The sequence below is a fragment of the Colius striatus genome, chromosome 11 (genome assembly GCF_028858725.1).
Source record: "Colius striatus isolate bColStr4 chromosome 11, bColStr4.1.hap1, whole genome shotgun sequence".
Classification (NCBI taxonomy): Eukaryota; Metazoa; Chordata; class Aves; order Coliiformes; family Coliidae; genus Colius; species Colius striatus.
In genome coordinates, this window is record NC_084769.1 from 6,662,227 (window position 1) to 6,674,613 (window position 12,387).

Here is a 12,387-nt window from a genome sequence, read left to right on the forward strand (position 1 = left end):
AAGTATCATTTCTGACATGCAGTGCCTTACATCTGTTTTTGTTCAAATCCCTTTCCTAGGCTCTGGAAGGACATACATCACATCAGCACACAGTTCCTGTGCAAGGACCAAAGATTCTCCCTGAATTCTTCAGGCAGAACTTCCCAGACTTACAGTAGCTCTGCCATACACCTACTCAAAAACAGGCTATTGACCACTGCATTCACAACAGATCCAGAATCTATTTCTTACTGTCATTTCTCTTCACCTACTCCCTTAGCAGCTGTTACCCAGGAGTGGGAGGAAAACAAAATTACAAGGTGCAAATGGGAAAGAAGAGTACTTGACCTGCCATGCGAAGGCAGCATCAAATCCTTCCAGCTCAAACTCACTGGAAATAAAAGCACTCATCACCTGTGCACATTCTTGCTTATCAATCATTTGATGAATCCTCTGTTTTGAATATTTGACAGAGACATAAAAAGAAAAAAAAAAAAAAACACAACACAAGCAAGTTGCAATTGCTCCCTTCTTTTTCTGGTTTGCATAAGACACTCCCACCTATAACTGCTCATACACAAGGATGAAGTGTGAGGGACAGCTTAATAAAGCATGTGCATGTATTCCAATGTACTTCAGGGAAACTGATCCTAAAAGCACAGAGTTTGCAATCAAGACAATGGTATGTTCAGCTGCAATGACGCAGTGTGCTCAGATATGTTTATATTACATTTAGACAACAGGTTAAAAAAGGTGTTTCTACTAGTGGAAAAAAGTACTGATATGACAACCGGAGAAGCTGAAGACTAAATAAAAGGTGTGTAATCCCTGTGAAAATAACCAGTGACTAGGACTCCAATAGCTTTTACTGCTCAACTGCTAGCTCCTGCTGCCCACTGGAGACCACTGGTGTGGTCAACACAAATGCCTTCCTCCGCTTCACCTTCTACTTCACTAGTTAAGCTAAAAATTGCTGAATGAATAGCTTTGACCACTATGTACAAGGACATTAACTGTTATATCCTAATCTGTTAGCAGATGAGCAGTGGTACCTCTGCTCTACCCAGCCCTTTGCTTTCCTCCCAGGCAGTGCAGTTCCTTCATGGAAACTGACATTTGCCTTCTGAACGTTTCAACCCTGTTCATCTGCAGGAATAGAAGCCACTTAGACACTAAAGTTTAGCCTTCTAAGCAGCGAATAAAGGTTACAAAACTATACCAGCACTATTGATGGTTCTGTGATAGGAATCTCTCCACATAGCTAAATAAGCCTCTTATTTTTATTACTGATGTGGTCTCAGTGGCACTAACATTGCTGAGCCAGCCCTGGGTTTTGCATTTGTTTTTAAAGAATCAAGTACAAATAACATTCACGCTGGGAAGAAAACGTTCTTCCATCTTTGTAATTCATGCTCAAACACAAACAAGATTACTGCTAAAGACAGTATCAGTGCAACAGTGCTTCTCTCCACACATTTTGATGTGGAGGAATCAGGAACAAATGTTTGGTTTGCTCTCTGCAAACAAGCAATGAGGGAAGATTATGGACTTGCTGATAGCACTGACTTAAAAGTAGCAAACAATGACTGTTCATAGAATGACTAGGACCAAGAGTGCAGAGATAATTACTTATTACACAAAATGAGCCCAGCTTCAAAATGCTCTTGGGTTTTACACCATATGGAGTATCCTCAACAGCTGATTATTTTACATACTTAAAAAAAGCATTCAAACAAAACAGACCTTTAACATTCTCCTCTTAAAGCCATAAAATACCTGCAATTCTTACATCTTTGTTTCTTTTTCTAACTTCCCAGAACACCACCTTATTGGAAAATCCCTGTCACTGGCTAAGTGTGTACCTAGGTCACTTAGCCCTCATCTCAATGCTTCCTGAACATCCATACTAACATTTTTCTCCTGGGGTATTCCTTCCAGAGAGTCAGTTTCAATATTCTGCCCAAGGACTTTGATTAAAATTTGTGCAGAATATTTACAGAGTTGAACACAACCAGGGCACACTGTCCCAGTAAACACCATATACTTAAAAAGCAAACAGAATGACATATTTGTTGATTAAAAAAAGTAGTCAAAACTGCAGGCACTCCACTTCTTTAATAAAGTAAGTCTAAGCGAATAGGCTTTTCATAGCTACCCAAAGAAATGACATACCCTGTAACACTTGCAGGCTCCCAGTGCTCAGACAGATTCCTACCCTACTGAAGAGGTCCTGCAGTCACCTTAACCAGCACCACAAATATCACCAGTTTAGGGGTCCTGAAGTGGTTACGAGCAGAATCCATCCTAGTGGATCTACTCAAAACCTTCTAGTTCTACCAACTACGAACTATCTTAGTAAGCATCCGAAACACCTATCCTCCAGATTGCAGGAAGGAGAGCTGCAGGGTTGAAGTACTCAGAGAGGCAGGGCAGATTGAGCCTTAGCTCCTGGTAACTGGGCAGCATTGAGTCTCAGGAATACCACACTGACAGTTTAGAACATCTGTGCCCTGCATTTTCACATCTTTAACAGTGCACTCCTCTTCCTGTTTTTCCCCAACCCTGTGAGCGAAAACAGACATCGTGCAGAAGACACGTTGTCATTTTTACCCCCTAAATCTTTATGTTGCCTGTCCCCATGTCCTCCCAGAAGCAGAACAGCACTGAAAAGATCTAGAACCATATGTCAGTTAGGGTAAGATCAAAATCTGAATACAAACATGAATCATTTCTCCTCAGACCTCAGCATCATACCTGTCTATAAATCAGTCATGCTGACTTGTTTGTTTTTGCAAGGTCTCACACCTTGCAGTGTTCATTACAGCCTGAAGGTATTTTTCTGCATTAGTAGCTTTGAAGTGGCATAAAATCTGTTTCAGCTGATTATGCTGCCAAACATTAAGTTATGTTTCTTCAAGTTGAATCTTTATTTCCTGCCTGTCTATTATGAAGTTTTATCCTACTGCCTTTTTTTTTTCTACTACTGAGAAAATACTTTTGTTTGATCTCAGTTCTTTCCTCTGGATGAGCATTTGTATTAGAGGAGACAAGACTAATTAAGCAAAAACTTATTGGGGTATTTTTAAGTGTCAGCTACCTGCAAAGCAGCATGGAAAGCCTGAGCTCTTATGCTGACAAAAAGCCCAACAGGTTTCATAAACCTCAAGCTACTGATTTTGAACGTAAAATTCATATGATGATGTATTTGGATAAATCCCTCACATGTGCCTGGTAGGAGCAGGATAGAACTGAATGACAATATAATGGAGGTATATAGGGGCTCTAAAATACAAAAATCAACTCTGAAGCCCACATGCCTTAGAGAATTTACGTTTTTTATCATTTTGCAGATATGTTTTCCAAAGCTAAGACTCAAGGATGAATTAAGGCTCTTGACAGTAACTTTGCTTCTCTATATTCCCTACTTACCCCACTGAAGAGCAGCTGGGAGGAAACTGCTTTACAGGGAAGATCCAAGACCCAGGTTATGCCCAAACGATTTCTTATGAAAAAAGTGAATTAATCGGATGCATCTACCTTATTCTCCCTGTTCAAATGAAAACAGAAAACTGAACACTTCTTTGGAGTGTTGGGCTCTTTCAGATAACAGACAAACCTGGCTCGCCCATGTACACAAATCTATGTTTTTTTAGAAACACTGCAGCCTGAATATGCAAATTATAAGAATGTATTAATTATCATTAATCATTCCTTCACAAAGACTAGAACTAATTGGAGAAATAATTTGAGAAAATTGAAGTACATGACAGAAAGCATTAAGATTCATTAAGTTTCAATTCTCTGGTCTGTCAGCCTGTCAAAAATAGATGCCTGCTTTTCTGGCATTACTGGTAAAACGTTGCATATTTTCCTGAACCAGTATACAACTTAACCCTTCTCAGAGTTTGTACTGAGATTAACTATATCTGACAGGAAACATTCTTAAGAGGTACTTTTACACAGAAACATGTCTATTATTTTTAATCAGGGAAACTGAATTGCTGAAATTTCATTATAAAGCATTTACAGGTTCACCAAGTAATTTGTATTTATTTATATTAATTGAGAGATGCCAGCACACATTCTGAAAAACAACACAATAGAAAAATAAGGCATTTGAAGAAAAAGCTGCATTCAAACAGATATCCACAATGCTTCATACCTATACCTCAAACTCACTTTGATCAGAAAAAAAAAAATGAGACACACAAAAAGTTCTGGGCATTATTCTTCCTAATGATTACAGTCAAGAACATCTGAATATCTACAAAATAACAGTGAAGAGGCATCTCCAAAGTTTGGACTGGATGATCTTAAAGGTCTTTTCCAACTGTAATGATTCTAAATTTGTCTGTACATAGACACAGAGGCTGCAGCAATTTAAATCAAAGAGCCAATTAGGCAGCCAGCTTTAGTGAGCACACCTTGCACGTGCTTCCCTCATGCCAGTCCCTACAACAGCAGCAGAGAACAAGACAAGCACATTTTATCTCTTGCCCTGGGATAATCCTCCTCAGTTAAGTTGCATACACTTTCAATCCAGCATAGTAAGACACAGTCCTGCTGTAAGGGAGAAATGAAGTGTTTTGGTAGTGTAAGAACTCTGAAAAGAGCAGCTCACTTGCAAGATCTGACAGCGACAAGATGCAAAATGCAATAAATGTATTCCCCCCCCCCCCCCTTTAAAACATATGGTGTAGGCTTTCTGGAGAACATCACAACACTTAATCTGGGGACTGAGTGCCAATCCTAAGCAAGGTTTGGTCTCTGCTGACCACAGTAGGTAAACATTTTAGTTGCATGCTTTAGCAACAAGTAGGAAGTTTGTTTTAAAATTCCAAGACTCTACAAACTTAACACAGCTGGCTTAGAAAATTGGGCACATAACACAAAATTAGAGCTTACACAAAGTTATCAACTTAAACCTGAAACATTTTAAATAATTGACTTGGCAATTAAGGTTAAAATAGGAAGTTTGCCTGCAGTTAAAGCTTCTATGCTTTAAGAAGTCACCCTATCAGTTTTTTTGCATAAGCTTCAAAAATTACCTTTCTTAACTGAAATGACTCAGTCAAGTACACAGTGAGAAATGTGGGAAGTCAAAAACCATAACTTAAAGTGCAGCAAATTGCCTGCATGCTGATCAGCAGCACAAAGTCTGACATACTGCAAGTTATTTTCCACATGACTATCACTGCCAACACATGAAACATGCATACATTTGGCAAAGCCCAGATTTTCACTCATTATATACATATCGTTTACTCAAATACGCTACCTGCACAAAAAGATGTTATGCTCCTGACTCTATTGAAGATGCAAGACAAATGTTAGTGTCATGTTTTCAGAGGAAGTCCAATCACCCTCTGCTCTGCAAAATGATCATATCACATGCTGCTACAGCTTTAAGTCTCCTTCAAAATACTTTACCTGAGAACTCAAAACACTCCTGGGTAGTTTCTCTACAAGCCAAGGTCAAGAAAACTCTGCAATTTTTTTTTCCCGCTGTCCCAAGCCTCAAATCACAAGCTCATTTCTATTATTTATATTTGACTTAGGAGAAACTCAATTTTACACTTGAAGCATCAACTTCACATACTGTTTAAAATATAACTTATTTGACAACCACTGGAATGCCATGTCTAGTCCAAAGCACTCATGGATTGTCACAGCTGAGTCTGGGGTGGTTTATTTGCCCAGATGCAGTGCTTGCAGTGGCAAAGCAAGTCCTTTGTATCACACATCTGAAATGCTTCATTCCATGTCTGCATTTGCATTTATTCCAGCCTTCTCTAAGAGAACAAGGAAGGAATCTTCAAAACTGATGATAATAAACCCACACTCCTATAGTGGAATTAAGAGAAACTTTTCAGAAATATAAACTGTTAAATCTACTCTTTCACAGCAATTAACAGCATTTCCTCTATTAGCACACTACCCACTGAGCAGTTGTTTATGGTGGAAGCAGTTTGATCATTAATATAATTTACTTAAACATAGCAAGTAAAATTTGTAGTGGAGTAGGATTATACTCCATCTTAAATAATGACAGAAGTCATCTAAAACATAGGAAAACATTAAAATGTTTTATTCTTCCATATAGAACACAACAAAGAATTCAGTAAGTTTATCTAAGTAGAACAGTAAGTTAGGTAAGATCCTAGAATAAGGCAAAAGTTCTCACGGTAATATTAAGATGCAAGTTGTCATGATTAGTCAATTTCAGCTATGAATTCTGCAGAGGTGGCACAAAGATACGTTTTAATATTTCTCACTTATGATTGCTCAGGCTGCACTCTGAAACCCTTTTCTTCTAGTGGCAGTAACAGGGATTGCTTAATCTGGCACTTCTCCATATGACATCAGGGCTGGCAGTTCGGTACAGTGAGAGATGTATCAATACCACACAAGATGCATTATTTAAGCTTTCCCTTTTTACAAGGAGAAGGACATACAATGGACCGAGAATTCTCAGAAAGCTGCTAAAAAGTTACTAGGCATATTTTAGTTAAATCAAGATTCAGACAGATTGACACCACAAAATACTTTTAACGGAAGCATTCATCTAAAACAAGAAAAAGCTTTGGTTTTGTGCCCAATTTCCACACAAAAGACTATTAGAATTCAGTTTAGAATAGGTGCTTTTTTTAGTCAATACAAATTGAAACCATTTTGCTGAATAATGAAGAAAATTTTCAAATGACAAGACAAACATCTCAGGAAGAAAGTACTTTTGAAAGACTAAGGATAAAAATATAGTCTTGTAAAAAAGAAATAACAAAGTTTCATGTTCTTTACCTAAAAGTTGAAGCTCAGTTCAGAAACTTGGACAATAAATTCTTATTACAAGGGTAACCAGTCACATTTCCCTTGGAGGCTACTGTGAAGGTGTAAGTTACACCACCGTTGATAGAAACTCCACAAGAAACTTTGGGCTGAGTCCCTGTGGAGTAACTTCAGGGAAGTCTGTTTTAAGCAAACATGGAGAATTTTGCTGTTCTACTTCTAGGAACGTGCAATGTGCTATGTTAAGATATCTGAGACAGTCCTGTATCCTTATTTGTCACCCAAGTCCTCTTAAGGAAGAACTGCAATGGCCCACCGTGGCACATTCTTGCTGAAGCCCAGGTAACACCAGACAGGTAACTGTGTGTATGTGTGTGTTCAAGTGGGTGTTCAAGTGGTCTGCATACTCCTTTACAGAGTAACTTACCTTGACGTTGTTTTCTGGAGTTCAGTGTGGCTCAAGTCAAACACAGTGCAGCATATCAACAGTCTTATATCTTTGCAAAATATCTAGAACATATTACATCCCATCAACTACTCATATAGATGACTACTCCATAGCACTTTTCCCATAAAAAATGCAAGCAACATTCCTGCTGTATGTGGTCATTACAAGCCTATGCTCCTTGACAGGAAAAAAAAAAAAATACAGAGTTTTTGATGATAGATTGAAAAAGAAATCAAATCTCTTCAAACCCAGGAAGCCCATCTTCATTACCACAGGATCAACTCTTCTTCCCACGGAATGTCAGTTCTGACAGAGTCTGTGTAAAGGCAGTCATTTCTCAGGTAAGCAAGTTATAAGCTGTTCAGAGCTCCAAGTTATTTCAAAGTGTCAAAATGGAAAAATAACTAAGTTAGTGGAGATCAGAGCAAAACTGCAATAATGATCCTCCCTCCCATCAAAAATAAGGCTTCCAAAAGGACAGCAGTGTTATTTTACACTAGATCAATTGACAGCGCTGGTAAAATACCTTTCCCAAAGGAGAGAAGTGAAGGTAGCTATTGTTAACACATCCAGGAATAAACAGCCCCAAATACAAGCCACACAGACACACTCTGTATAAGTAACAACTTTATTGTAACTTGATGTGCTGAAATGCAAAAATATTTTCAGCAACAAGGTACAAAAAGTATTTCACCATTAACATCAGCTGATAAAAAAAGGCTGGATGGTTTGATACAACTGTTTACATATCTGGATTCTCTTAATCATTTTTTCCACCCCAAAACAGGTCTAAAGTCATTTCACCGGTTTAATTTCTCAAATAGGACTCATTGATCTTAAGCCTTCAAAAACCAGGTTACAAATAACAGCGAAGTTCCTTGCAAAACACTTGAAATAGTGAATTCCCTTTTACAAACATAGTCCATTTACTGTAAGCAGAAGCCAAATGATGAGACAAGTCAGTGTCTTGCTAGCTACCGAGCTACTCTCTGCACTAAAGACACCATCATCACCAGATAAACACGGACAGTGAACGTTCCATCTGTCAATTACCAAAACCAAAAGAAATCAATTAAGATCAGGAATTGTAACCAGCTGTAAAATTCAGCGAAAGTCAACCCTGATTCCGGTAGCAATACCTCACGTTTGCAATTCACTGTCTTTTGTGAAACACAGTTTCAAATACTGCACATTGCTTTAGTCTCCCAAGGGAGAAAAACTTTGTCACGAGGATTTAAAAGGATCATGATCTCCATATAGGTCTTGTACCAACCTTCTGTGCGAAGGGGAACTTCATACTAAATAGTCAACATTTAGAAAAACATCAGAACTAGAGTAACTTGTAAAACTAACTTTGTGTCCATGATTATTACATTTTGACATACACTTACCTTGTAACAGTAAATATTTTCACATTTTCACAAAAATATACTATTACTCAACTTGTATCTGTAATACTCATTCCACCTGTTTTGTGTGGTTTCTACCTCAGTGAAACTGAATTTCGGAAGCAACATGCAATAGAGCTCAAATGGGTAATTTGTAATTTTCCCATCTCAGTTGTGTATCATATAGCATTGTCTTTCACTTTTAGAAATATCTTTAAAAAAAAGACCTTGTATCCTGTTAGATCTTCCCTTCGTTACAACAGTTTCCTAAAAAGGCACAATGTGTTCATACTTCTGCATGCAGTAAATGGACTAGGAAACAAGGAGTAGTTATTGAAGCATCTTCCACCCGAAGTATCTCCTTAGGAGAGGTTCAAATGGAGAAAAAAAATATATATATAACACATAATCGCATTTTAACAGCAAATTGAGTCCTTATTTTTAGAATGTCATTCTTGACAAAAGAATACCGCACAGTCATACACACACGCACACACACACAGGACACATGCAGGGTTCTCCCCAGAAAGGTACGGCAGCAGTGCTTCACATCTGTCCGAGGGAGTAGTGTTGGCAAGCCAAAAATGTGGCACCTTCATACATCATCTTTCCTAATCTGTATAGAAAACTAAGAAAAACCCCTAAGGTTTCAGCCTGAAAAAAACTGCCCGTTGTATTAGACAGAAAGCTATGTGCTGCACTCCGAACTGACAAGTGAGGTTTTGAAGGGCAAGCTCTTGAGACGTGGGGAATCAAAACAAGCTACTGACTCCAAAGGAGGTGGTTGTAATTACCAGCTATCCCATTCCAGTGAGAACACTGCATGCAGTTAATTAAAGAGGAGGTGAATAATTAGTGCACTCACTGAAGAATACAGCAACTGTTTTACCTTTTTCTTAAGAGCCGACAGAAGTTGAAAACACACATAATAAATAAAATCAAATCTAAACAGATCGATTATCGTGGTTTCTCTTTTTTTCCTGTTAGTGTAATGTATGGTATACACTGCCTGACTTGAAAAGTGGACGCTCTACAATGGAGAGAACATTACAGCACAGTGTCTGACATTTTTTTTGGTACAAAGTGTGCTATTAAGCTTCTAAAAAGAAAGTTTTCATAAAAGTCCTTAAGCTTTCCATTTGATTACTGTATGTTGTTTAGAACAAGCTGAACTGGACAATCATTACAGCATTAAATATTCAAGTCACTTTGTATGTTAGAGCTGCAAGTTTTACCAGTGATGAGTGAGACGATACATAGTCCTAATGCATTACACAGTGCAGCAAGAACATCACTATTTCGGAGGGAACAATTACCTTTATATCTTACTGTGAAGAATGCTTATGAGACCTTATTTTAGATAAATATTTTTAAACTGATAAAAGGATAAATCTCTGTAAATATATAATTTGATGCCTTACGTACTATTAAAGTTTCTGGTTTTACATTTTATCCATCATAAAGATTAAGTTAGAAGGCAAGAAGAAAATGCATGTTTAGAGGTTATTTTCTTCTTCAAAATGGGACTGGGCATTTGTTTCAATTTCCTTTTGCTAACGGTTTACTAGATGCCAAAGTATAAAAAACTATATCTTCTTTCCTCTAAAAATTTCCTTCAGAGCAATTCAGATGAATCTCAATGAAATGAGGATGGAGATAGATTTTAAGATAGTAAACAATCTGAAATTCTTCCTCGCTCCTCCCTGCATAATTCTTTTAATAGGTGAACTAAAACCCTTATGCAAATACATTTATAAATTAAGTGAGATCTCCCATTTCCCACTGCTAAACCCAAGTCTTCTCAAAAAAGAAATATAGCATATTATCACTATTACAGTAAACTCAATGCAATAACTCAGGAAACATTTAGAGTGTCCACTACCGTAGACTTTTCCTCCCAATTGTAAACAAAGCTATCAAACACTGAGGATGTTGATATTAAAGCTAAGGTTCATATAATAAAGAACTGGCCCATGACAAGCAGTTTACAAATGTTTCATCCTTTTTCACATTATGCAGAATTTCAATACCATCCACAATGCTAGTACAATAACTGAAATGCAAGACTGAGCAAGTCTGTGCTTGCAAATACCATCTGACATTTCAGGGCAATACTTCTCCCGATGTGTGTGTGCATAACCTCCTTAGGTGTTAATGGATGCCCTGCACATACATCAAGATGGGAAAAATGTCTTCAAAATTTTACCATTCACATGCCTTTTTCAAATAAGCGAAAATATTCTGTCACTTAAATATGAAAGCTTGCAATAGCCACCTTCAATTGAGTCTTAGAAAGACATGCCTTTCTCTTCTAACAAAACTAAATCCCATGTGGCTGTGGGCATCTTAAAATGTATCTAAAAAGTTAAGCCACAATTACCTGTACCTCATTAATTCATCAAAAGCAAAATATATATGTACCACACGACATACAAAAGTTACACATTAAAAGTGCATATTCGGAATCCATTTGGCCCATTTCTTCAATTTACATTTGGTCATTCTATGCATCCTTTACTTTTCTAATGTAACCATACACGTGGGATATATTTCTTCCTTATACAATACTACTGTGTTTTCACATTGAACTCTCCACCTTTTCACAGTCTTTACCTCTCGTTCAGTTCTGCATTAAATGTAAACTAACGATGGACCGTAAAGAAACACAAGCCAAGAGGTTTATTCCGTGTTTCTTTTTACCATTTGGACAGCTTTGACACACACACACAATAAGCATTACAAACTGTAATGAAAATACATTTTTTTTGGGCCAAACCATTGCATATTTGCCCCCCACAATGAAAAATAAATTATGTTCAAAGCAATATATTGCCATAAATAGCCTGTAGGCATTCGCTGAAGGTAAACAGGCTCTCCCTCTATTCAGCACTTGTCTGGGCTACATTACGTGCCTCTGGTCCAAGTGCTTTGAATGAGAAGCTAGTCAAAACCTTCCAGTTAGCACAGGACCAAACTATAATCATTCTTTCTTTTTTTCTTCTGAAAATAATGGAAGATCCCTTTCAAAAAAATTAATCTTCAGTTATCAACTTTACTGCATTATGGAGCTAGTGCAATCCTGCAGAGCCTAGTCAAAAAGACAAGGCACATTAAAAAATAATAATAAAAAAATCAAGATACATTAGACTATATGGACTAGAGAGTCATTGAAGATAATTTAAGGCCTTTCAGTGAATTAATCAGTCTAATTTAAAGCTGAGGATTAAACCATAAATTATCCATCTGAAAAGCAAACAATAGGCTTTTTCAGCTTCTGTTCTGTGGACAAGGATAACAAAAACTCTTGTTATGGTTTGTGAAAACACCTCTGGACATGGAGGAGTAGAGTCAATTCAATTTCTCTAAAGTTCATGGAAGATTTCAGGACTGTTTTAGCCGTTTGCGTGGAATGCCAAACTGTGGACACTGTGCAGATGCGAGCGCGCGAAAGGCCTCTGCTACTAAGTGAGGGTGGGAGTGGATCATGGACTTCCAGCCTGCAGTTTCCATTATGTCTGTTGCTTGGCTGAAAACAGAAGCATTAAGAATAGTCACAGCGTTTTACAAAATAAATGCACAAATGAAGGCAGAACTGCTGCAGAGGAGCAGTTGAGCACCATGAGACAGCAGGCTTTATCAACATCAGGAAGGATGCCATTGGGAAGAAGCAGCAAACTGCAATTTGGGTGTATTAATATCATCACATGCAGGACATAGGGTACTTATTCTGCTCAGTACCAGCAAGGCCTCAGCTAGAGAACTGCATCCAAAACTGGGCACTGTGTT

General features: G+C 37.7%; 1 protein-coding gene across 1 annotated transcript in view; it reads right to left on the minus strand.

Annotated features, from left to right (window-relative positions):
- Positions 1-7,884: 7,884 nt before the first annotated feature.
- SPOPL (speckle type BTB/POZ protein like) overlaps positions 7,885-12,387 on the minus strand; it is a 37,162-nt gene continuing 32,659 nt past the window's right edge. Inside the window, exon 11 of the mRNA XM_062004876.1 lies at positions 7,885-12,127. Coding sequence (XP_061860860.1) covers positions 11,983-12,127 — 145 coding nt within the window. The 3' untranslated portion in view covers positions 7,885-11,982. The remainder of the gene's footprint in view (positions 12,128-12,387) is intronic.